This window comes from Ranitomeya variabilis, chromosome 1 (assembly GCF_051348905.1).
Source record: "Ranitomeya variabilis isolate aRanVar5 chromosome 1, aRanVar5.hap1, whole genome shotgun sequence".
In the NCBI taxonomy this organism is placed as follows: domain Eukaryota; kingdom Metazoa; phylum Chordata; class Amphibia; order Anura; family Dendrobatidae; genus Ranitomeya; species Ranitomeya variabilis.
The window spans coordinates 995,485,207-995,512,389 of record NC_135232.1 but is presented as its reverse complement, the minus strand read 5'-3'; the positions used below and the strand labels follow the sequence as shown (position 1 = coordinate 995,512,389).

General features: G+C 43.7%; 1 protein-coding gene across 1 annotated transcript in view; it reads right to left on the bottom strand.

The window, feature by feature from the left end:
* The window catches only part of PALLD (palladin, cytoskeletal associated protein), a 549,209-nt gene extending 522,739 nt beyond the window's left edge, over window positions 1-26,470 (bottom strand). Inside the window, exons 1-3 of the mRNA XM_077279477.1 lie at window positions 26,383-26,470; window positions 24,951-25,255; window positions 23,374-24,370 (exon numbers count right to left, since the gene is read on the bottom strand). Of these exons, the coding sequence (XP_077135592.1) occupies window positions 23,374-24,356 (983 nt within the window). The 5' untranslated portion in view covers window positions 24,357-24,370; window positions 24,951-25,255; window positions 26,383-26,470. The remainder of the gene's footprint in view (window positions 1-23,373; window positions 24,371-24,950; window positions 25,256-26,382) is intronic.
* Window positions 26,471-27,183: the final 713 nt, after the last annotated feature.

Here is a 27,183-nt window from a genome sequence, read left to right as displayed (position 1 = left end):
CTGCATATTTGAAAAAAACATGATTTTATGCAGGACAATGCTCCACCACAGCATCAAAGTCTCCACTGCTTGGCCAGCTGATAAAGGCCTTAAAGATGCCAGAATAATGACATGGCCCCTTCCTCAGCTGACCTAAACTTTATTGAGAACTTGTGTGACCTTCTTAAAAGATAGATTTGCAATGAAGGAAAACACTCACCTCTCTGAACAATTTTGTGCCAGGCTGTTGTTGGAGCTGCCCAAAAAGTTCATAGTCAACAGATTAAGAAATTAACAAGCTCCATGGATTGAAGGCTTATGGCTGTTACTGAAAGGAAGGGGGGTTGTTTTGGTCACTAATAGTGTTGAGCATTCCGATACCGCAAGTATCGGGTATCGGCCGATACTTGCGGGTATCGGAATTCCGATACCGAGATCCGATACTTTTGTGGTATCGGGTATCGGTATCGAAACAACATTAATGTGTAAAATAAAGAATTAAAATAAAAAAAATTGCTATACTCACCTCTCCGACGCAGCCTGGACCTCACCGAGGGAACCGGCAGCGTTCTTTGCTTAAAATGCGCACGTTTACTTCATTCCGTGACGTCACGGCTTGTGATTGGTCGCGTGCCGCCCATGTGGCCGCGACGCGACCAATCACAGCAAGCCGTGACGTAATTTTCAGGTCCTCAATGCCTAATTCTAGGCATTCAGGATTTTAAAATTACGATCCGGCTTGTGATTGGTCGCGTCACGGTCACATGGGCGACGCGACCAATCACAAGCCGTGACGTCACGGGAGGCAGGAAACGCGCGCATTTTAAAATTACGTCACGGCTTGTGATTGGTTGCGTGCCGCCCATGTGACCGCGACGCGACCAATCACAGCAAGCCGTGACGTAATTTCAGGTCCTGAATGCAGAATTAGGCATACAGGACCTGAAATTACGTCACGGCTGGCTGTGATTGGTCGCATCGCGGTCACATGGGCGGCACGCAACCAATTACAAGCCGTGACATAATTTTAAAATGCGCGCGTTTCCTGCCTCCCGTGACGTCACGGCTTGTGATTGGTCGCGTCGCCCATGTGACCGCGACGCGACCAATCACAAGCCGGATCGTAATTTTAAAATCCTGAATGCCTAGAATTAGGCATTGAGGACCTGAAAATTACGTCACGGCTTGCTGTGATTGGTCGCGTCGCGGCCACATGGGCGGCACGCGACCAATCACAAGCCGTGACGTCACGGAAGGAAGTAAACGCGCGCATTTTAAGCAAAGAACGCTGCCGGTTCCCTCGGTCAGGTCCAGGCTGCGTCGGAGAGGTGAGTATAGCAATTTTTTTTATTTTAATTCTTTCTTTTACACAATAATATGGATCCCAGGGCCTGAAGGAGAGTTTCCTCTCCTTCAGACCCTGGGAACCATCAGGGATACCGTCTGATACTTGAGTCCCATTGACTTGTATTGGTATCGGGTATCGGTATCGGATTAGATCCGATACTTTGCCGGTATCGGCCGATACTTTCCGATACCGATACTTTCAAGTATCGGACGGTATCGCTCAACACTAAATGAAATGTCTGAAATGTATTTTTGTACATTTTGAGCGTCTTGGTTATTATGTTCACTTTAACAGATAAAAGTAAACAATTGAGATGGGAAATTCATTTTTTTAATTTAGTTGCCTAATAAATACGCACACTAATAGTTGCCCAATAGATACACACATAAATATTCTTCTAAAAAAACAAAACCTCACTTTTACTTTTTTAAATATTCAGGTTTATTAACCTTTGGATTGACCGACAACACTGTCATTTTCAATAATAAAATGATCAAAAATACAAATTTCCTAATAATTGGCATACAGTGTACATGACATAAAAGACACTGTGACTGCCGTATTTACATCACATAGGAGACACTGAGACTGCTATACACATCACATAGGATACAATGAAACTGCTTTATATACATCAGATATAATACACTGAGACATGGCAGTATACATCAAATATAATACTCTGAGACTGCTATATATATCACATATCAAATACTGAGACAGCTGTATATACATCACACATAATACTCTATGACTCTGCTGTGTACATCACAAAAGGATATGCTAAAACACTGCTGTATATACATCAGATAGAATACACTGATCCTGCTGTATTTTCATCACATAAGATACACTGACAATACTGTATATACTGTACATCTCATAGAATACACTGAAACTGCTGAATACTTTACATAGGAAACACTGAGACTTCTGCATACATCACATAGGATACACTAAGACTGCTTTATATACAGTATATCATATAGGATACACTGGGACTATATACAGTACATCACATATGATTCATTAATTTCTCTTATAGCGTGCACAGTTACAGCTGCAGCAGCCAGCTTCCAACACACATCCTACTTACCTTCCCTGCGTGCTCTCGCTGCATCTCGTTCTGGCGCCAGCAGCTCTTCTGGCCTAGCGATCATGAGTCCCCCACTCATTAAGGTAATGTATATTTACCCCTCTCCACTCCCATAGGCGTGGAGTGTATATTCATACTTTACTGAGCGGGGACACGTGATCGCTCAGCTGGAAGAGCTGCTGGCGTCAGAACAAGATGCAGCGAGGGCGCACCGGGAAGGTAAGAAGGATGTCTTTTTTTTATAGGATCCATGCATTTCAAGGATAGGGGATAAGGAGCCATGCATGCAAGAATGGGGATAAGAAGCCATGCATACAGGGATGTGGAGCCATGCATACAAGGATGGGGAGCCATGCATACAAGGACAGGGATGGGGAGCCATACACACAAGGACAGAGATGGGGAGCCATGAATACCAGGATAGGGATGGGGCTACACTACATACACCATAGAATGTAAGTCCGCAAGGACAGGGTCCTCTCCCCTCTGTACCAGTCTGTCATTGTAAATTTGTTTACTGTAAACGATATCTATAACTCTGTACGTAACCCCTTTCCTCATGTACAGCACCATGGAATTAATGGCGCTACATAAATAAATAATAATAATAATACTTGAGTCAATACGTTTTCCCAGTTTTTCGTGGCAAAATTATGTGCTTCAGCTTATACTCGGGTCGACTTATACTCGAATATATACGGTATTTGCATTTTGCAGTGAGAAATAAGTATTTGATCCCTCTGGCAAACAAGACTTAATACGTGGTAGCAAAACCCTTGTTGGCAAGCACAGCAGTCAGACTTTTTTTTTGCAGCCAATGATGAGGTCTGTGCACATGCCAGGAGGAATTTTGGTCCACTCCTCTTTGCAGATCATCTCTAAATCATCACAAGGACTTTCTGACGTGAAAAACATGGCAGGGGAGTTGGCTTGTATGCTTTGTAATAGTGAGATCACAGAAGTTCATGCAAGCACTGTGTGATACATATTACAGAAGTCTGGAATGGTGGCTCAAAAAAGGTGAAGCCTCGACTTCAATATCGTCATGAGAAAAGTCAGCTTGAGTTTTCAAAAAAGTACAAAAAGTGGACAGTAGAAGATTGGAAACGGGTAATTTTGAGCAATGAGACAAAAGTCAATAGACCAGGCTCTGATGGGTGCAAATGTTCTTAAAGAAAGAAGGGAAAAAGGGGCTAACGGATCGAGAAATTGAAGGAACTGTCAAGTTCAGTTTAGGAAGCCTGATGATATAGAGTTGATTCACAGCCAATAGCGTTGGATACTTGACCAGGATCGATGGTGGTGGTCTCAATGCTGAGCTATATGTGAGTATCCTACAGTTACTTGTGTACCATGGCTATGAAAAGGACGACTTAGTGTTCCAGCAGGACAATGACTCCAAGCATTTGTCAAGATTGACGAAGAAATGGTTTAACAACAATGAAGTAGAGGTGCTGGATTGACACCCACAGTCTCCAGACCTCAACCCAATCGAACACTTATGGGTAGAGTGGAAGAAAAATCTGTATATATACCCATGTGAGTTGACCAGTATGTACCAACTTTGGCAACGTGTAGAAGAGATCTGGGATCAGATTTCGGTGGACACATGCTTGAATCTCATCGATAGCATGCTCAGAAGGATTCAGGCAGTGCTGAAAGCCAAAAGCAGATTTACAAAATACTAACAAAAAAATAAAAATTTTAATTTAGATTTTTAGGAGCAAAGCAGTAACAATGCAGTGACATGACAAAAATCTGCATAACTAATCATATTCTAAATAGTTGCAAGCAAGGCAAATTTATGTATGAAATAGCCAAGATGATAGTCTATAAAATGATGGTAGCCAAACGTTCGAAGCTCTACTGCTACTGGATAGAGAGTTAAAGAGCCTGAAAGTCAAAAGTTGAAAACATTGTTACATTTTGCTCATCACTGTAAATGGTGCATGTCCCTAGTACCCCCAAATAAATGCGGCTTGTCCCTAAAATTTCTTTAACCATGTCAAATGTCATATAAAATCCAGGATAAGGCAGAAGGACTCTCCAATGTAAGATGATGTTCAGTATAAGATTGGTCTTCCCTCTGCTCTCGTTTGGATTTTCCGTGAAATTTGCTTTCAAATTTGTGGCTTGGCGATTTTGTTTAAAGTGAATCTGACATCATGATCATAAGGGTGAATGACCTCGGGGAGATCAGAACATCCAACACTGCGGAGACACCATCATGTGTTTCTCAATGCAGTGATCCAGAACACTGCCCCCATCCCTAAAGGGAAATATGCAAGTGCATGTAGAAAAGCCACGGAGACACCATCACGTGTTTCTCAACGCAAGCAATGAATAGCCAGGTCTTTCACTGGGAAGGAACAACCACGGGAAGGGCAGCATCCAATAAAGGAAAACCACCTATGCCAAAACATGGTATCCATCCACAGACAGCTGTTTCGGGGTATTTGCCCCTCATCAGTGTGGAGTAGGAAACTGGCTATTAGGAGCAGTGCCTGGTGAAAAGACTATAAACATAAGGGTGAATGACCTCGGGGAGACCAAAACATCCAACACCGCGGAGACACCATCACGTGTTTCTCGAAACAGCTGTCTGTGGATGGATACCATGTTTTGGCATAGGTGGTTTTCCTTTATTGGATGCTGCCCTTCCCGTGGTTGTTCCTTCCCGGTGAAAGACCTGGCTATTCATTGCTTGTGTTGAGAAACACGTGATGTTGTCTCCGCGGCTTTTCTACATACATTTGCATATTTCCCTTTAGGGATGGGGGCAGTGTTCTGGATCACTGCATTGAGAAACACGTGATGGTGTCTCCGCGGTGTTGGATGTTTTGATCTCCCCGAGGTCATTCACCCTTATGTTTATAGTCTTTTCACCAGGCACTGCTCCTAATAGCCAGTTTCCTACTCCACACTGATGAGGGGCAAATACCCCAAAACAGCTGTCTGTGGATGGATACCATGTTTTGGCATAGGTGGTTTTCCTTTATTGGATGCTGCCCTTCCCGTGGTTGTTCCTTCCCGGTGAAAGACCTGGCTATTCATTGCTTGTGTTGAGAAACACGTGATGTTGTCTCCGCGGCTTTTCTACATACATTTGCATATTTCCCTTTAGGGATGGGGGCAGTGTTCTGGATCACTGCATTGAGAAACACGTGATGGTGTCTCCGCGGTGTTGGATGTTTTGATCTCCCCGAGGTCATTCACCCTTATGTTTATAGTCTTTTCACCAGGCACTGCTCCTAATAGCCAGTTTCCTAGTCCACACTGATGAGGGGCAAATACCCCAAAACAGCTGTCTGTGGATGGATACCATGTTTTGGCATAGGTGGTTTTCCTTTATTGGATGCTGCCCTTCCCGTGGTTGTTCCTTCCCGGTGAAAGACCTGGCTATTCATTGCTTGTGTTGAGAAACACGTGATGGTGTCTCCGCGGCTTTTCTACAAGCATTTGCATATTTCCCTTTAGGGATGGGGGCAGTGTTCTGGATCACTGCATTGAGAAACACGTGATGGTGTCTCCGCGGTGTTGGATGTTTTGATCTAGCCGAGGTCATTCAACCTTATGTTTACAGTCTTTTCACCAGGCACTGCTCCTAATAGCCAGTTTTCTACTCCACACTGATGAGGGGCAAATACCCCGAAAAAGCTGTCTGTGGATGGATACCATGTTTTGGCATAGGTGGTTTTCCTTTATTGGATGCTGCCCTTCCTGTGGTTGTTCCTTCCCGGTGAAAGACCTGGCTCTTCATTGCTTGCGTTGAGAAACACGTGATGGTGTCTCCACGGCTTTTCTACATGCACTGACATCATGATCAACATCTATGAATGAATTTCATTGCTGCATTTGTCTTTAACATTGATTACAGACAACCCCATTATATTGGACATGTTTATAGCATGTACTGACACTTACCTTATTACACTTCTTTTGTCACATATTCAAGTGACCAGATAAGTTGGAAAAGCGTGCACTACACACTGCCAAGTCCTTCCCCGTGTACTGACAGCATACCCGCTGAGGCTTGACTGAGATCTCTGAGACGTCCTTACATTCTCCTTTTGGAACTTTGAATAGTGCAGCTGTTTGTAAACACAGCATCTTTGGAAATGTGCAGTATGACCTCAAGTCTCTGGCATGTAGGTATTTACTGTGCATGCCCAAAGTCACGATATTTAAAATCAGCCATGGGATTGAAAGCTCTGGGAGGAGAAAGTGAGGCTAGGGATTTCAGTTATTCAAGCCATCATTTTCGTCAGTGCATTGTCCTGTGTAAACAGAACTATTGCAGATCACATGGTGCACATCTATTATGTTGCTCTGCTTGTGTAAACAGCATTAACTGGATGTCATGCGGGTACTGGGTAGACTACAGCTGATTACCCGGGCCCCTGCGATATCCCTCAGACTAGGGAAAACCCTGTCTGTCCCTCTCCCAGAATTTACACTGATGGTGTGCTTGTCTGGGCCGCCAGGCCTGACCCTGACTCCTGTTTCAGTCCTATGCTGAAACCTCCACCCGCCACCCAGTGATTAGACCACACACCAACCCCTACAGAAAGCACAGACAGGGAAAACTAAAAACGCACCACGCCGCAGACACACAGGAAAATACTATAATGTGCACAGGGCAAAACAAATACAAATATAGGAAGGAGAAATATGACAAAGGATAATACACCACCAGATACGATATTTCTTCTCCTAGACCACCACTCCAGACCGAGATCACCAGGCACAAGACACAAGCTATAATCGGCGACGCCCAAAGTCCAGAATGACTATTTAAAGGCCACGGGCGTGACCCAGCCTCCAATCCGATTACCAGCTAGATTAACCCCGGACAGCCTGGATAAAGTCTAGCCGGCGCCACTGAGCGTATAGTGGACGAATGTGGAATTACCGCTGTCTGTCGGACGCCCTAGTGTGAATAGCGTCCGACATGACACTGGACCACTGATTGGTAAAAGTTTATGGACCTTAAGCTCCCTCTGACTGATGAACGACATACATAAGTCTTCACTAAACAAGCGCAGTCTCTACTGTGAATTGTTAGCAAGGGGCACATATGTTCTTCAGATTTTTGCACATATTATATGTTCTCATATGTAAATAAACGTTTTTTTTGTTTTTATACTTTTTTAAATTTTAATCTACCCAAAGACAAATGTAAATCAATTTCATTATTTTGATCAATGCCTGCACTATATATATATATTTTAAAGTCAGTTTCTGCTACGTTACAAATATCTGACCTTGATCCTCTCAGTAATACCGTATTTTGCGGCATATAAGACGCACTTTTCCCCCCTCAAATTCTGGGGGGAAATGAGGGTGCGTCTTATAGATAAAATGTACCTTTAGATGGGGTTCGCAGGAGCTGGGACGGAGGTCTGTATGCGCTGCCAAAGCCGCCGGCGGTGAAGCGGCCACTGCGGGAGCCGCCGGCGGTGTTACAGCAACTGCCTGAGCCGCCGACAGCGGATGCCTGTCCCGGAGCGGCCACTACGGGAGCCGCCTGCAGTGCAGTGGCCCAGCCGGAGCCGCCGTCAGTGAAGCGGTAGTATGGGGGCCTGCTGGAGTGGCCACTACTGCCGCCTGCAATGCAGCGGCCCAGCCGGAGCCGCCGGCAGTGGGGGAGCCTCCGGCGGAGTCGCTGTCTGTCAGCGGTGCAGCGGCCACTGCGGGCGCCGCCAGCAGTGCAGCGGCCCTGGCGGAGCCGCCGGCGGTGGAGCGGCATTGTGGGAGCCGCCGGTGGGTCTGTTGGTGGAGCAGCTCCTGGAGGTGTCTAGAGCAGCCGCTGTACTGCGCGGCGACGCTAATCAGGAAGTAGGAAGTCTCTCACGTTCGGTCACGTGCTGCAGTGACATACTGGCCCTGTCTCACCAGCTACTGTTATCACTGCGGCTCGTGATCTGGATAGGAGAACGTCTTCCCTTCACGGTAATTTGCGTTAAAAGTTAAAAAAAAAAAGTTACCGTACACTAAAACACTCACACTCCTGAACTGTAAGGCTAGGTTCACATTGCGTTAGGGCAATCCGTTAAGCGCATAGCGCTAGCGGATTGCGCTAACGCAATGTTTGTTTAGAGTCCGCGTTCAGTGTCCCCGCTAGCGCAGCGTCCGAGGTCCGTCACAAAAGAACGGCACATCGCTAGCGCGTGCCGAAAATGGCATGCGCTAGCGATGAGCTACAGAGAAAAATCACATTGCTGTCAATGGGTGCGCTAACGGACCCATTGCATGGCATTAATTTTGCCGTGCAACGCAGTCCGTTAGCGTTAACCCATTAACGCAATGTGAACCTAGCCTTACTCCCAGCATGTTACAGGAGCTGCATGTTGGGAGTTAGGGCCTGTTTCCATGAGGCATAATACATCCGGATTTGCTGCGGATTGGAAGCTGGGTACATCCATAGCGTCCAATCCGCAGCGTCCAGATGTTACAGCATAATGGAGGGGATTTTATGAAATCCCATCTCCACTATGCGTGCAGGGCCGCATACGGCGGCCCTGTGTATCCGGACATGCGGCTCGTCTTTATAGACTGCAACATGTCTATCTTGCGGAGACGATGCGGTGCTTCCGCATGTGCTCAATGAACACATTCGGAATCACCACGCTTACAACAGGGGGTGATGCTTTGGGTGGAGCGGGGCATCCGCTGCGTCCAAAGCACTGCGTTTCCTGAATGAACGTGGAAACATATGGTACAATAAATGGCACCTATGACATACAGTATTAAAGGTGATGTTTTCTAAATATAGGCTGTCCAATGCGTAGGCAGCATGCATTAGTGTAGCAACAAGCTGTATGACCGTAGCCACTTTTTTCTCTGAAATGCCACAGCATTTCAGAGGAAAAAAAGTGGCTAAAGTCATACAGTCCACTGTTACGCTAATACCGTACATGCTGGCTATGCATTGAACAGCCCGTACTTTAAAAGCCACCGAAAGACTAGTCTGACAGGTCCCCAGCCGCTTCTCCCCATCCGCTCCCAATGAGTGACAATTTTTTTACTGCGTGCGCATACAGGAAGAGACCTGTCAGTGATTGGCAGCAGGAGGGGAAAAGCCAAAGGTACGGTACAGTGTGTTTTTCTCTGAAACGCTGTAGCATTTCAAAGTGAAGCATACCATACCTGGCTTTCGGTACGGTAGATCATACTGCCAGTGTCTGATACATGCTGTCCGTGGATTACGGTAGCATGTATCAGCTGTCAGGTTCCCTTTATACCGTAGTGTTTACGGTTCTTCCGCATTGGGAGGTGAGCTGCATTCACATGTGGACAGATGCATGATTGGTACCGTAACTACAGTGTCATGCCGGTGCCTTGGTTCACTTTGATGGTAGGATGTTAGCACTACTCACTTCCCAATCCAGAAGCAAACGGTGCCTGAAAAACCCTTTTAATCCATCAAAAAATGTCACCAATCTGTACACACACTTTTTTTTTCATCCCGCCGCATAAAAAAGTGATTGAAAATCATACCGTAAGTACGGTACCATACCAAAAATTGGTACCAATATAAACTCCAGCTTTCTAAAAAAAACCACACATACGGTGAACTGAAAAATTACCGTACCACAGAGTTACGGTGGTGGTCAATTACGGTATCGGTATTACCGTATTTTTTATTATGCATTGCCTACAGTACAGTACCGTATATTGGACTATCCTATTCCACAGCGCTTTACAGACATTATCATCACTGTCCCCATTGGGGCTCACAATATCTCTATCTGTATACCGTATGTTGGAAGTGTGGGAGGAAAGCTGAGAATGCGGAGGAAACCCACACAAACCTGGGGACAACATACAAACTCCTTGCAGATGTTCTCCTTGGTGGGGTGTTGTTCGGTAAAAGAGTGTTGTTCGGTAAAAGAGTGTAGCACTACCTGTGGCCCTCCAGCAGCAGATCCCCCACCATAACAGTGTCAGCAGCAGGACAAAGTACCGTACTGATACCATAATTTTGTATTTTCTTGCAGAAAGATACCGTACGTTACCGTACTCTCCTGGAAAGATGTCAAAGCAGAGAAGGATTTCATATAAAATCCCTTTTAAACTGGAGGTAGTGAAGTACGCCAAAGAACATGGGAACAGGGCAGCGGAGAGACACTTCGGGACACCTCCAACTGAAAAAATGATACGGGAATGGAGGAAACAGGAGGATCAGCTGCAGAAAACGGACAAAGATAAAAAATGTTTACATTGGCAAGCTCCAAAGTGGCCACATTTAGAAGTGGATGTGAAAGAGTGGATCATACGTCACAGGAACAATGGATATTCTGTATCGACAAAAATGATCATTTATGAAGCTAAACGTCTTGCTGCAGAGAAAGGCATTCAGGACTTCACAGGAACACCATCTTGGTGTTATAGATTTATGAAGCGATGTGGTCTTGCTATGCGCACAAAAACTAGGATTGCACAAAAAATGCCTAAAGAGTACGAAACCAAGATTGTGTCTTTTCACAAATTTGTACTGGAAGCAAGAAAGAAAAATGGATATGAAATGACTCAGATTGGCAACATGGATGAAGTCCCGTTGACCTTCGATGTTCCGCCAAACAAAACGGTTGATGTGAAAGGTGCCAAAACTATAGCCGTGAAGACGTCAGGGCATGAGAAAACCCATTATACAGCTGTGTTGTCCTGCTGTGCAGATGGCACCAAATTGCCTCCACTGCTGATTTTCAAGAGAAAAACCATGCCAAAAGAGGCAATCCCAAAAGGAGTCATTGTCCATGTTCACGACAAGGGATGGATGGATGAAAATAGCATGAAGATATGGATAGAAAAAGTGTGGTCCAAACGTCCTGGAGGGCTTCTGAAAAAAACTGCTCTATTAGTGCTGGACCAGTTTAGGGCACATATCACTGAAGCCACAAAAAGGAGATTTAAAGAAGAGAAAACCCATATTGCCGTAATTCCTGGGGGGCTTACCAGTCAGTTGCAACCTTTGGATGTTTCCATCAACAAGCCATTTAAAGTCTTCATGAGAGAAGAGTGGAATAAATGGATGGCTGCTGGAAACCATGATTTGACACCAACTGGATGAATGAAAAGGCCCACAATCACCCAAGTTTGTGAGTGGGTGAAAACCTCATGGCAGTCCGTTAAGGATGAAACCATTGTGAAGTCCTTCAAAAAATGTGGCATCAGCAATGCCTTAGATGGCTCTGAAGATGACATCCTTTATGAACAGAGTGAAGACAGTGATACTAGTGATTCTGAGGAACCGAGCTTCTTAAATTCGGACAGTAGTGATGAGGAGTTCTTGGGGTTCCCTGATGACTGAGGAGTTTCTGTACTTAAATCAGTAATGGTTGTTAATGTTGCTGCTGAGTACTGTTTACATTTGCATTAGTGAAATATTATGTTATTTATGTTATTAAATATTTTACCCCGTTATTTGCTTCAAAATATTTTTTTTCCTATTTTCAACCTTTAAAACTTAGGTGCGTCTTATGGTCCGGTGCGTCTTATATGCCGCAAAATACGGTACTTAACTTAGGTCACCATAAAGTATGCATCAGTAGCATGCATGGTATAGTTGTAGATGCATTGTTCCATAAACAACCTTTATCAGTTATCAACTACATACAGTTAGGTCCATATATATTTGGACAGAGACAACATTTTTCTAATTTTGGTTATAGACATTACCACAATGAATTTTAAACAAAACAATTCAGATGCAGTTGAAGTTCAGACTTTCAGCTTTCATTTGAGGGTATCCACAATAAAATTGGATGAAGGGTTTAGGAGTTTCAGCTCCTTAACATGTGCGACCCTGTTTTTAAAATGACCAAAAGTAATTGGACAATTGACTCCAAGGCTATTTCATGGACAGGTGTGGGCAATCCCTTCATTATGTCATTCTGAATTAAGCAGATAAAAGGCCTGGAGTTGATTTGAGGTGTGGTGCTTGCATTTGGAAGGTTTTGCTGTGAAGTAAACATGCGGTCAAAGGAGCTCTCCATGCAGGTGAAACAAGCCATCCTTAAGCTGCGAAAACAGAAAAAAACAAGCCGAGAAATTGCTACAATATTAGGAGTGGCAAAATCTACAGTTTGGTACATCCTGAGAAAGAAAGAAAGCACTGGTGAACTCATCAATGCAAAAAGACCTGGGCGTCCACGGAGGACAACAGTGGTGGAGGATAGAAGAATAATCTCCATGGTGAAGAGAAACCCCTTCACAACAGCCAACCAAGTGAACAACACTCTCCAGGAGGTAGGCGTATCAATATCCAAATCTACCATAAAGAGAAGACTGCATGAAAGTAAATACAGAGGGTTCACTGCACGGTGCAAGCCACTCATAAGAATCAAGAATAAAAAGGCTAGACTGGACTTTGCTATAAAACATCTAAAAAAGCCAGCACAGTTCTGGAAGAACATTCTTTGGACAGATGAAACCATGATCAACCTCTACCAGAATGATGGAAAGAGAAATGTATGGCGAAGGCGTGGTACAGCTCATGATCCAAAGCATACCACATCATCTGTAAAACACGGCGGAGGCAGTGTGATGGCTTGGGCATGCATGGCTGCCAGTGGCACTGGGTCACTAGTGTTTATTGATGATGTGACACAGGACAGAAGCAGCCGAATGAATTCTGAGGTATTCATAGCCACACTGTGTGCTCAGATCCAGCCAAATGCAGCCAAACTGATTGGTCGTCGTTTCATCCTACAGATAGACAATGACCCAAAACATGAAGCCAAAGCAACCCAGGAGTTAATTAAATCAAAGAAGTGGAATATTCTTGAATGGCCAAGTCAGTCACCTGATCTCAACCAAATTGAGCATGCATTTCACTTGTTAAAGACTAAACTTCAGACAGAAAGGCCCACAAACAAACAGCAACTGAAAACCACCGCAGTGAAGGCCTGACAGAGCATCAAAAAGGAGGAAACACAGCGTCTGGTGATGTCCATGAGTTCAAGACTTCAGGCAGTCATTGCCAGCCAAGGGTTTTCAACCAAGTACTAAAAATGAACATTTTATTTAAAATTATTGAATCTGTCCAATTACTTTTGGTCCTTTTAAAAACAGGGTGGCACATGTTAAGGAGCTGAAACTCTTAAACCCTTCATCCGATTTTAATGTGGATACCCTCAAATGAAAGCTGAAAGTCTGAACTTCAACTGCATCTGAATTGTTTTGTTTAAAATTCATTGTGGTATTGTCTATAACCAAAACTAGAAAAATGTTGTCTCTGTCCAAATATATATGGACCTAACTGTAGGTGATCATTTTAAGTTTGTTATATGTCCAGTTGCTGAGATCCCCCACAGATCACTGTAATAAGGGTCCCAAAGTCCCTATGTGAATGGATTGGTAGAATGTGCAACCAACACTCCTGAGACAGTAAATAGAGCTTATTGCAATTACTCCATTCTCATTGAGGACTTTAAGATCTCAATTTTCCTGATCAGTGGGGTCCCAGTATCAGGAACCGCAGTGATTACATTCTTGTCACCTATTATGTGAGGACAGTATATATATTTGACATGGGACATCTCCATTAAAGGCGTATTTCATCTACAGATATCTGACAGGTCGCCAGTGAGTACAGGTATCAAGCAACTGTGCTATTCTATTCAACCTGTTTGTAGACGTGATATCACCGATCACACTTACTTCCTGCTGCAGAAGTGAAAAAATCCCTCTATGGCTGGAGTCACACCAGTGTTGAATAAGGACGAGTGCAATGTGAGAAAACATTGCATAGCACTCGGACCAATGTTAAACTATTTTAAACTATGGGGAAGCTCACATCATCGTTTTTTTTCTCGGGTGTATTCTACGTGCGAGTGAAATCGCAGCATGCTGCGATTTTACGCTTATATCGGCCGAGTCTCGCCAATGCAAGTCTATGGGTGAGAGAAAAAACTGCACAGCACTCCCAGCAGGCGAGTGCTGTTCATTTTTTACGCACTGGTGTCCGTTGGAAAGCCGATAATTCATGTGTGGCGTACAGTAAAATCAAGAAGGAGAGTAATGGGGTGCTACGTAGATGAATTGACATCCACAGTCACCAGACCTGAACCCAATCGAGATGATTTGGGGTAAGCTGGACCGCAGAGTGAAGGCAAAAGGGCCAACACGTGCTAAGCATCTCTGGGAACTCCTTCAAGATTGTTGGAAGACCATTCCCGGTGACTACCTATTGAAGCTCATCAAGAGAATGCCAAGAGTGTGCAAAGCAGTCATCAAAGCAAATGGTGAACCTAGAATATAAGACATAATTTCAGTTGCTTCACACTTTTTTGTTAAGTATATAATTCCGCATGTGTTAATTCATAGTTTCGATGCCTTCAGTGTGAATGTACAGTTTTCATAGTCATGAAAATACTGAAAAATCTTTAAATGAGAAGGTGTGCCCAAACTTTTGGTCTGTACTGTGTGTATATATATATATATATATATATATATATATATATATATATACACTGCTCAAAAAAATAAAAGGAACACTTAAACAACAGAATATAACTCCCAGCAAATCAAACTTCTGTGAAATCAAACTGTCCACTTAGGATGCAACACTGTTTGATAATCAATTTCACATGCTTTTGTTCAAATGCAATAGACAACAGATGGAAATTATTGGCAATTATCAAGACCCACTCAAGGGGTGCTTCTGCAGGTGGAGACCGCAGATCACATCTCAACACCAATGCTTTCTGGCTGATGTTTTGGTCACTTTTGAATGTTGGTTGTGCTTTCACACTCGTGATAGCATGAGACGGACTCTACAACCCACACAAGTGTCTCAGGTAGTGCAGCTCATCCAGGATGGCACATCAATGCGAGCTGTGGCAAGAAGGTTTGCTGTGTCTGTCAGCATAGTTTCCAGAGGCTGGAGGCGCTACCAGGAGACAGGCCAGTACACCAGGAGATGTGGAGGGGGCTGTAGGAGGGCAGCAACCCAGCAGCAGGACCGCTACCTCAGCCTGTGTGCAAGGAGGAACAGGAGGAACACTACCAGAGCCCTGCAAAATGACCTCCAGCAGGCCACAAATGTGCATGTGTCTGCACAAACGCTTAGAAACTGACTCCATGAGAATGGTCTGAGTGTCCGACGTCCACTGATGGGGGTTGTGCTCACAGCCCAACACCTTGCAGGACGCTTGGCATTTGCCACAGAACACCAGAATTGGCAAATTCGCCACTGTCACCGTGTGCTGTTCATAGGTGAAAGCACGTTCACACTGAGCACATGTGACAGACGTGACAGAGTCTGGAGACGCCGTGGAGAGCGATCTGCTGCCTGCAGCATCCTTCAGCATGACTGGTTTGGCAGTGAGTCAGTAATGCTGTGGGGTGGCATTTATTTGGAGGACTGCACAGCCCTCCATGTGCTTACCAGAGGTAGCCTAACCACCATTGGGTACCGAGATGAGATCCTCAGACCCCTTGTGAGACCATATGCTTGTGTGATTGGCTGTGGGTTCCTCCTAATGCAGGACAATGCCAGACCTCATGTGGCTGGAGTGTGTCAGCAGTTCCTGCAAGATGAAAGCATTGAAGCTATGGACTGGCCCGTCCATTCCCCAGACCTGAATCCGATTGAACACATCTGGGACATCATGTCTCGCACCATCCACCAATGTCATGTTGCACCACAGACTGTCCAGGAGTTGGTGGATGCTTTAGTCCAGATCTGGGAGGAGATCCCTCAGGAGACCATCCGCCTCCTCATCAGGAGCATGCCCAGGCATTGTAGGGAGGTCATACAGGCACATGGAGGCCACACACACTACTGAGCATCATTTCCTTGTCTTGAGGCATTTTCACTGAAGTTGGACCAGCCTGTAATTTTATTTTCCACTTTGATTTTGAGTATCATTCAAAATCCAGACCTCCATGGCATATTCATTTTGATTTACATTGATCATTTTTATGTTTTATTGTTCTCAACACATTCCACTATGTAATGAATAAAGATTTGCAACTGAAATCTTTCATTCAGTGATATCTAGGATGTGGGATTTTAGTGTTCCCTTTATTTTTTTTGAGCAGTTTATATACTGTATATATGTGCGCGTGTGTTTTGAAGAATATTTCATTTTAAAATGATGTTTAAATGACAGCGAACTGCTGTATGTGAAAGCTCATGTTAAAATTGCATTGCATACATATTGCATACGGATGTCATACGGATACATAGATGCGAGGAAATCGAATCATCGCATTGCAAATGGATTACACACGGATGACCATACGGAGAACACACGTGCGACTCTCAGACCAGAGAATCGGACCGATTTTTAATACGTTAAGTGAAACCTATGTCTGTAATACACCCATTTTATATAATAAAAGTGTTACCAAAAGTGATCTGACACCGACACAAGAGCTAAACATGGTCTGACCTGTAGACCATATTATACTGGTCTGGATTCAGAACTTGCATTTTCTACTCAGCCTAAATACTGCGGCATCCAGATTTTATACTGTTTACAATGTGAGATATCTAATACCAAAGAGATTTACAAAAATGAGTAGATTTTTATGACTTGCTGTAAAATAAACCAAACCAAACCATATACCCTCTTTGTTGTGATTTTTTTCATATTCATATCAAATGTAAAAAACAAAGATGCAGTTTTTCTTTAAAAAGTTTTAGGGTATGTTCAGGTTTAGGTGCGTTTTTGGTGCGTTTTTTGGTGTGCTTTTGTTGCAGTTTTGGTGCATTTTTTGGGCTAACCTGTGTCTCTTTGTCCATGCTAATGTTGTAATAGTATGCAGGTACTCAGTATGTCACCATGGAACAGACAGACCAACAGTTGAGGGGTTTAATAACAGGAATCAGGTTCTCCTCGCAGGGAGGAAGCAATGGAAAATAACTAGCAATAAAACAGTGCAAAAATATGGGAGTCAAACAATATAACAGAATTAAGCAGGATTTCTTGAGAAAATAACACTTATCAGTCTGATGAGGACTTGCTTGAAGGGTCGTCTTCTCCAACGTAGGTGCCGAGAAACAGCGGCACTTGTCGTCCCTCTGTTGTCCGTGGGCTGAGTAGTCTTTAGGAGCCTGCTGCCTGGGGTTTCGGGAGTTAATCTGGTATGCACAGGCTCTGAGTCTTTAGCTTTTACAGCACAGCCAGGAATCAGGGGCTCTGCACTGTTAAGTCTCTGTACCAAGAATCAGGGGCTCTGCACTGTTAAGTCACTGTACCAGGAACCACAGTCTCTGTACTCATACCGCGGGGACCAGGGGGTCGAAGTCTCTGCACGGGCTAATGTCTCTACATGGGTCTCAAAGCGCCCCTCTCCAGTCACAGCAGAGTCTGCTTTCATGTACTCACAAGATGCAGTCTTTCTGGGCAGTCTCCCTCTATTTGTCCTCAGACCGGGAGCTCTCTCTCTTCCGGAGCGCAGCTGCACCCTGCTCTGACCGCTGCTCACGCTGCTCTGTCCCTTGTGCGCGTGCCTTTCCCGCTCTCTGCCCGCTTCCTTCCTGTCCCAGTCTCTAAGTCTGCCCCTTGGGGAACCTGCAGCACAGCTCAATGGTTCCAGGCACAGAGCCGAGAAGGTAACTGCCCCCAGACTCTTGTGTTTTATCTCCTTACAATGTCCATGACTTTTCTGCAGAGAAAAGGCTGCAAATAAAGATAGCTGCTTTTTGCTGCATTTTTTCAACACCCATTCAAGCCAATAGGTGAGAAATGCTGCAAAAACGCTGAAAGAAGTGACATGCTCTATGTCCAAAAAAAAACAGCAAAGCACAAAATCCTGATGACAAAAAACCCAATGTGTGTGCATGAGATTTCTGAAATCTCATATGCTTTGCTGGTACTGTAAAATGCTGCTGAAAATTAGCATAAAAATGCAGCAAAAACGCCCAGTGTGAACTTACCCTAAGGAACAATTCGAAAAGCTGCTTTTTGCTGAAATGTGTTTTGTACATGTGTTGACTGGAAAACGACATGGACAGATATGTTGCTTCCAGGTTTTTGTCTTTAGCTTTTACTTTTTGGTTATGTCATGCTGTACCACAATTGTAGGTGTGAACACAGCCTAATTCTATAATCTTACTTAGAAGTGATCTGAACCTACCGTATATCTTGTTTGTCCTATGATCACAGAGCCAGTTTATTGCGTATATGCCGTGTTATTTTTCTCTCTCTACCTCATCTAAGCTTATGAGTTTAATGAGAATATTTAAGTAACATCTTTTTACTAATCCAACTTGATTTCTTATTTTTTTTCTGGACAGCTTATCAAAAAAATCAGGAACAGACAATATTTTTATGGATACATTGGAAAACCAGATTGAAGGACTATAATTATGATCAATGTGATCTGTGTCTACCGCCCCAAATTCTGATATCAAGACATTAGCTGCATTCACTGTGAACTGTCAAATGATGATAATTACAGTCAAACAATCAGTATAAATTTCTTAATCTTAAAAAAAAAAATCACACATGCCTTAAGTTTTTTTTGACGGATGGGGCAAAATTTTTACGGACTGTCCTGGAATTTCTGGATGGTTGGCAACCATTCTTAGTTCCTGTTAGACTTAAGACTTTAATTCAGGTTTGAAGATCTGAACTATCGACATCATAGTCATCACTGTTGATAGTTCAAGTCCGTAGCTTTGCAATAAGGCCATGTCTTCCAGCTGTAATTTAAATGCTAAAATATGCCTGCATTTACAGCTGTCTGAATGAGGTCAAGGATAATAGAAAGATGGGCGCCTCCTCCTTGTTTTGAACCCATTTCTGGCTTTGATTGCATTGATGCAAAACACTGATTAAAACACCCAACTGTGAAAAAAGTCTTAAATAGATATTCTCAAGTCTGGAATCCTGGTCACTAGGGTCCAACCACTGGGACCCACACTGATCCCAAGAATTGAGGCTCTGAAGAGCGGCAGTGCACATGACGAATGACTACCGTTTTATTCACATGGGACTTTGAAGAGCTTTTGGACCCATGGCAATCTAAGGAAAAGGGAATCATTTCTACACTTGAGTATACCCACTTAAGGTCCTTTTACATGAGCCAATAATCGTCGAGTGTGTATTTTTAGGCACCATGGGCGGACATACCGCCGGTTCAACCGGTGCAACCGCATCGGGGCCCAGAGCGGGAGGGGGCCCCCAACAGACATACAAGGCATTGTTGTAAATGACAGCCGGCGGCAGTATTACTGCTAACAGGAGAAGCAGGGGGGCCGCTCTGCTGCATGCATGTGATATGACAGTCAAACGGGCCCCCCTTCCTCACCTGTTAGCATTCATTATGCTGCTGTCCGGCTGGCTGTCACTTGTGCGGTCTGCGGTGAGGTCAGTGGCGTATCCAGGGGGGCAGCCGGGGCATGTGCCCCAGGCGCAGCCAACAGGGGGGCGCCAGCGGGCCGCCTGATGATGCGGCGGTCCAAGGAGGCTCCTCGTCCTGTACTGAAAGGTCACATGGTACCGCTCATTACAGTAATGAATATGCAGCTCCACCTCCGATAGGGGTGGAGCCGCATATTCATTACTGTAATGAGCTGTAACAGTGACCGCTCAGTACAGGAAGAAGCTGCCAGCGCTGGGGAAGCAAGGACTGCACCTCGCCAGGAGCAGGTGAGTATAACGGGGAGGGGAGCGCAGCGCGATATTCACCTGATCCTCGTTCCGGCGCCGCTTCATCTTCAGCAGTGACGCTGAGGTCAGAGGGCGCGGTGACAGAGTTAGTGTGCACCCTCTGCCTGAACGTCAGTGCTGAAGATGGAGCGGTGGCTGGAACGAGGAGCAGGTGAATATTGAAAGTGCCGGGGGCCTGAGCGATGGAGAGGTGAGTATGTGATTTTTTTTTTATCGCAGCAACAGCAAATGGGGCAAGTGTATGTATGGAGCATCTTATGGGGCCATAACGTTTGTGCAGCACTATATGGGGCAAATGTCTGTATAGAGCATCTTATGGGGCCATTGTAAATACACACCTGAACTTTGTATCTCCCCCACCTCATTGTAGATTGTAAGCTCTCACGAGCAGGGTCGTCTTATTTTGCTTTATTATTGTATTGTTAACATTGTTACCTATGATTGTTGTTTGAAACTGTTAAACTGTAAAGCGCTGCGGAATATGTTGGCGCTATATAAATAATAATTATTAATTATTATTATGGGGCCATAATTAACGTTTGTGCAGCACTATATGGGGGAAGTGTCTGTATGGGGCATCTTATGGGGCCATAACGTTTGTGCAGCACTATATGGGGAAAGTGTCTGTATGGGGCCATAACGTTTGTGCAGCACTATATGGGGCAAGTGTCTGTATGGAGCATCTTATGGGGCCATAACGTTTGTGCAGCACCATAATGGGGCAAGTGTCTGTATGGAGCATCTTATGGGGCCATAACATTTGTGCAGCATTATATGGGGCAAATGTCTGTATGGAGCATCTTATGGGGCCATAACGTTTGTGCAGCACTATATGGGGCAAGTGTCTGTATGGGGCCATAATCAACGTTTGTGCAGCACTATATGGGGCAAGTGACTGTATGGAGTATCTTATGGGGCCATAATTAACATTTGTGCAGCACTATATGGGGCAAATATCTTTATGTAGCATCTTATGGGGCCATAATCAATGTTTCTGCAGCACTATATTGGGCAAATGTCTCTATGGAGCATCTTATGGGGCCATTATTAACCTTTATGCAGGATTATATGGGGCTCCTGATTCAATATGGATATTCGAAAACACTTAACCTACTGATGTCTCAATTAATTTTACTTTTATTGGTATCTATTTTAACATTATGGGGAATAAGGAATGTACCTTGGCTCGGTCATACAGTTTCAATAGAGTTAAGGTTCAAATGGGCGAGGTTTGGGGGGGGGGGGGGGGGCGCCAAGCTGATCCTTTGCCCCGGGTGCAGGAAAGGCTAGATACACCTCTGGGTGACGGGTGGCAGATGCTGAAACAGAAATAGAGGACGGAGTGAGGGAGGGGGAGGGCCTCTCAGTGAGTCGCTGAAGCAGGCTCTGCTTGTGACTCACTGCTTTGCTGTGCGCATGCGCACTCTTCCTAGAGCCTCAGTGATCCGCGGGACTGGGTCCTTACATTACACATGAAAATAGGGGGGGGGGTGAGGGGAGGTATGAATGAAATGAATCACTGGTCTAGGTAGGGGAAGGGCTGGACCACCTGGAATAAATGTATTAAAATGATTGAGCATGTACTATATAGAGGGATGCCGCCCTGGGATATAAATCTACAGAGCGCCCCCTGGTACATACATGTAAGGTAATATGGAGTGCACAGTGACATTTGTGCATGGTTACCTCTCAGCCAATCACAGACTTTGCCTTACAAACATATCAGTGATTGGCTGACAGGATGATCTGCAAGTGTCTTCTGTGCACTGGAGTCGCAGCTTGGAGCGGGAAGCTGCTGCAGAGGACGAGTGTGGACCAGCCTGACAGGATCTTTGCTGCCTTGTGGACATTTTGTAAGCATACAATACAGTATTGTTTTGAAAAATAAAGAAACAACAATTTATATAAGAACCACCATGTTGGGAGTAGTGGTTACAATACTGGTCATGAGCGAGCATGTTTGGATAAGGCATTATCTAAGCATGCTCAAGTGCTAATAGAGCATCTTCAGCGTTCTCCAATAATATGTTTGAGTCCCTGGTGCTCCATGATTCATGGCAATTTGACAGCCACAACACGTGGGGATAGCCTGTTTATTAGGCATCCACTGCATGTGTTGCAGCTGTCAAACAGTCGCGAGACATGAAGCGGTGGGGAGACGAAATTATTATTCGAGTTCGCCGAAGACACTCAGCACACAAGCATGCTCAGATAATGCCTTATATGAGCATGTTAGCTCATCACTAATGCCCTGTGACCTAAGGAAATTGAGAGTGACATATCCTCAAATTCTGTGCACAGTGGCCTGCTAGTGACATGCACCAGCCTGGTCTTTGTCCAGCTGCGATATCTTTCACTTAGACCATAAGCAGCACAACTGCGGAGGAGGCAGAGAAACTAATTTCTCCATCTCCTCCATTGCTGGGTTCATCCAGATTTGCCAGATATGACATCAATTGCATGACTGCTTTGTGTTATATTCAGTTGTTAAATATGGAACTTAAATTCATTATTTAGAGTTGATAGTTGTGTTCTAAACTGATAATAAATATTACAACCTATATGTTTGGATAACTTTGTTGCGGTATGGGGGGGGGCCCAGGAAGATTTCTTGCACAGGGGCCCTCTGCAGTCTGTGTCCGCCCCTGGTAGGAATGGTTGTTTCGGTCATTGCAAATATGCAGAAGGTCACCCAATGAATGAGCAAAACGTTCATTATGCGTAACGTCTGATAACATGTACTGTATATGCAGACAGAATGATCTTTTTAGCAATGAGTCTGTCCCCATCATTGCTCGTCAGCATGAATCAATAATGCAGGAAATTAGTACAGAACAGTAACATTTGGACCCAAAATGATGGACCTTTTAAGCTAAATATAATCATTACCCAAAATCTACATGTGTTACATAGAAATAATTTTGACTCAGGAATGCAGCAAGTCTACAAATACACACCATATGGCTAGAATCCACAAAAAACCCCATGAACTTACATTGTACAATATGAGTATTCAGACTTTTGGTAAGATTTGCACCAACATTTCACAGTAAATATGAAGTTTGTAAACATACTTTAAAGACGCAAAGCAGCTAATCAATTTAGTAGATCAACTTTAATAAGAAGCAATGCTTACAACAACTATTTGCGCTATGTACATTAAAACTAAATGACATGTTTTGTTGTACATAGGTATCCATGCAAGCAAAACCCTGGTACACAAGTGTGAACCTAGCCTCAGCGAGCACTCGGATCAGAACTTTTCTTTTATATGTAATGCTGAATGCCAAGGACAAGAAAAGTATTGATTGGGTGCTTACCTGACTTCTGGGCTGGGGTTTCCAATCACTTTACATTCTAGCCTTACTTTGCTCCCCTCTGCCACTTCTTGACTTTTCAGTTTCTGAACAAATCGAGCAGCTGAAGAAGTAGAGTAAGATTTATCAGCCGGACCATGCCTGCTCTCTTCTTTAATCTGCTTAGGATCCTCCTCTACTTTCTCTGTTTTATCCTGAGTATATCTTGCAGTGGTCACATCTATTGATTTTTCTTCTTGCTTTTCTCTTAAACTTTCATTAACTTTGGGGTTAATGGTAATTGAGTTATCCTTTTTTGGTGAGAGGTAGCCACTATCAGGGGAAGAAGAATCTCCATTTGGTCGTTTATCTCTTGCTTTGTTTGTCTCTCTAAATATCGCAGAGAGTTCTTCAATAAAATTAGCAGCTTTTTGACACATGTCACTTTGAGGATTAACATCTTTGTTACCGGTAAATGTTTTTGCTCTTGCTTTTGGAATTGGGAGTGTGTTAAAACCTCCTTTAATGTGATGTTTTGATGATTTTTGGGCTTGCAAAGCTCGAATTATGCTTGGACTAGTGGTTAGAAATGGTGATATCATTCCACGAACATTTGAGTGCTCTGGTTTGCTGGCTCTTCCCGATTTATTAAGTGCATTGTCCCGTCTTCTGATGCCTTCTGAATTACTTAATTTTAGTTCCTTAAAAGACCTATCAGGTTGCTTAATGTGAGGAGACAAAACATGTCTTTGGGGTGAATCCATAGCAGGAGGGCTTGAAAAGGCCTCACGTGCAATGTCAAGACTCTTGTTCATTTCCTCTTGACTAAGGAAGGCAGAAAGCTCTGGGAAGTTTCCATCAATGGTTTCTCCTTGCAAGTCGGATAAAGAATCATAGAAAGAGTCATGGGAAGAAGCTTCGGACATGCTCTCAGACAAGCATTCTGCTTTAGGATAGACATCTGTAATTAAAACCGGCAGGGCTTGATCCAGGACCTTTTGTGCCATCCTGAAGAATGATTCTAGCATAAACAAGAAAATGGTGTCAGAGTACACGTCCAACATAACTGCATGATGACTCTTCTAGAGATTGCTCTTCCTATTACCAGAATGACAATAATACAAATGTGGAATAAGCAAATTAACAAATGTAAAATGCAGTTATCTGTCCAGCTTCATGTTCGTGATGACCATTCATGAAGCATTTGGCATAAACATATGAAATAATTATGAATGGAACCTCACTGCTTGCAAATTACAAGGTATTATCATAGTCATTGCAGGCATTATCTGACAATTTAGTGCTTACATGATCTAACCTAAATCTCGAATAAATGTACTTAGAAGCAGAACATTTTATAGATGATGTGGTACTAAGGAAGATGTATAACATTGTCATTATTAGTAGGAAAAAAAGTAAAAAATATTATTTATGTAAATTATTGCAGTAATACATTTGGGAAGATGAAATCTGATGTCCAGCTTTATATCAGTAATGTTGTTGCAGCACATCACAAGATATAATCAATGTGATACATCTTCCCTTGCAGTAATTTTCTAATTTTTGAACATAACTGATGGATATAAGATAGTAAGACTTACCGTAAAGTCCTGGAAGAGGTCTCTAGAAGAGCTTAGTTATGGAAAAGAGATGTTTTGCTATACATTAAGTATTGCTTTGTCCCCACAGCACTCATGAGGTGAATATGGCCTGAACCTTGCATCTGTTCCCACAGGACCATGTCATTCTTTCTCTAGTCAACTATATTTGGTAACTGATCTCATGTTTCAGTGAACTGCTATCTGAAATTCCAAGAGAGAGGCTGTTGGGCCCTGCCGAAATACCTTCACTCCTCACTGACACTTCCCTCTCAGATATCAGAGGACTGTGGGTTTCGTGGTATTATCTAGACAAAGATTTTCAACATTAACAGTCACATTAAGTTCTTATGAGATTTTTCACAAAATTTTAATCACCATCACATAATCTATGGTATAAATTCTACAAGTATGTGTACAGCACTGTGGAATATGTCGGCTCTACACTCCTCAACACTGAGATTGCAATGGTGTTAAGGAAAGCAAAGGATGGATAGACATGGTAATGATATGCAAATTATGACAAAATTTATAAAACGTCGATTTATTAAGTATGAGCAACATATGCAGAAATACCTGCACTTACATGCTTTATCATACTATCAAAAAGGTTGAAAAAGAGAAATTAGCAGGCACCGCTCATAATAGTTACAAAATAATAAAAAGGGGTGAAAGTATTGCTCATGAAAACATGTAATGGACAAAAAAGAGAAAGACAGCGCAAATAAAAGTGCACATACCCCACATAGCAAGTGAAAAAAGGCTTTATTGAGAACACAAAGTACAAAAACATAAAATATTTAAAAACATACATAAAAAGCATATATATACATGCACAAACTCCCAATAGAGTATAAATAAATGGGCTAACAAAAATATATTAATATTAAATCCTTGATTCAATAAATACAACTCCCATGCGAATAAGCCAGTAGTGGCAAGAAAAAAATGATGCATAAATACAAAAGCATCCGGCCAATAATGTATGAACAGCAGCGATATGTATGCCTCCTAGACAACCCCCTTTAAATCAATTTATAGCAGCACAATCATGGAAAAAAGAAAGGGGAGGAAAGGAAAAAATACAAAACAACTTAGGCTGTGTGCCCACGTTGCGTTTCCGCCGCGTTTTTTGCCACAGTGGAAATGCTTAAAAAATCCTTAAAAATGCATTTCCATGCAATCCTAAGGGATCGCATAGTGGTAAAATCCGCAGCATGTTCATTATTTTTGTGGAATCGCGGCGATTCCACCGCCATAGGATTGCATTGAAACGCTCACTTTACAGTATGTGGCCATGAACACCATGCGTAAAGTGAGCGCTTCATGTGCGGATGGTATCCAGAGTCTGGAGGAGAGGAGACTCTCCTTCAGGCCCTGGGTACAATATTCCTGTAAAAAAAAGAATTCAAATAAAAAATAAGGATATACTTACCTTCTGATGGCCCTCGGAGTCCTCCGGCCTCTCAGCAGTGCACACAGCAGCTCCTGTTCCCAGGGATGCAGTGTGTGAATCACCTTAGATGATGTCGCCGTCACGTGACCGTGATGTCACAAAGGTCCTTTGCGCAAAGCATTCCTGGGAACGGAACGTGCATAGGCAGCATCAATAGTAAAAAGTTGGTCACACTTATCAAGCACTATGCATGACAAGTGTGACCAACCTGTCAATCACTTTTCCAAGCGATGCTTCAAATCGCTTGTAAAGCGTAAGCATTCTGTGTTTTGCAGGAAAATGCATGCGAATGCCGCATGCGTTTTACCCACAGCAGGGAGTTGCAGAAATGCTGCGGACATTGAGTGAGCCTTACTTCTATTCCAGGAAAGTTGTTTGAACATATTATTAAACAGCATGTATGTAAGTTCTTGTATAAGAATACAGTAATTAACCAGAGCCAGCATGGGTTTGAAGTAAACAAGTCATGCCCGACAAATCTACCGTATATACTCGAGTATAAGCCAAGATTTTCAGCCCAAATTTTTGGGCTGAAAGTGCCCCTCTCGGCTTATACTCGAGTCATGATCGGCGGTGGGGTCGGCGGGTGAGGGGGAGAGAGGACTGTCACATACTCACCTAGTCCCGGCGCTCCTGGCGCTCCCCCTGCCCATCCCACGGTCTTCAGTGCCGCAGCTCGTCCCCTGTTCAGCGGTCACATGGGACCGCTCATTAAAGTTATGAATATGGACTCCACTCCCATAGGGGTGGAGCCGCATATTCATTCCTCTAATGACGGTA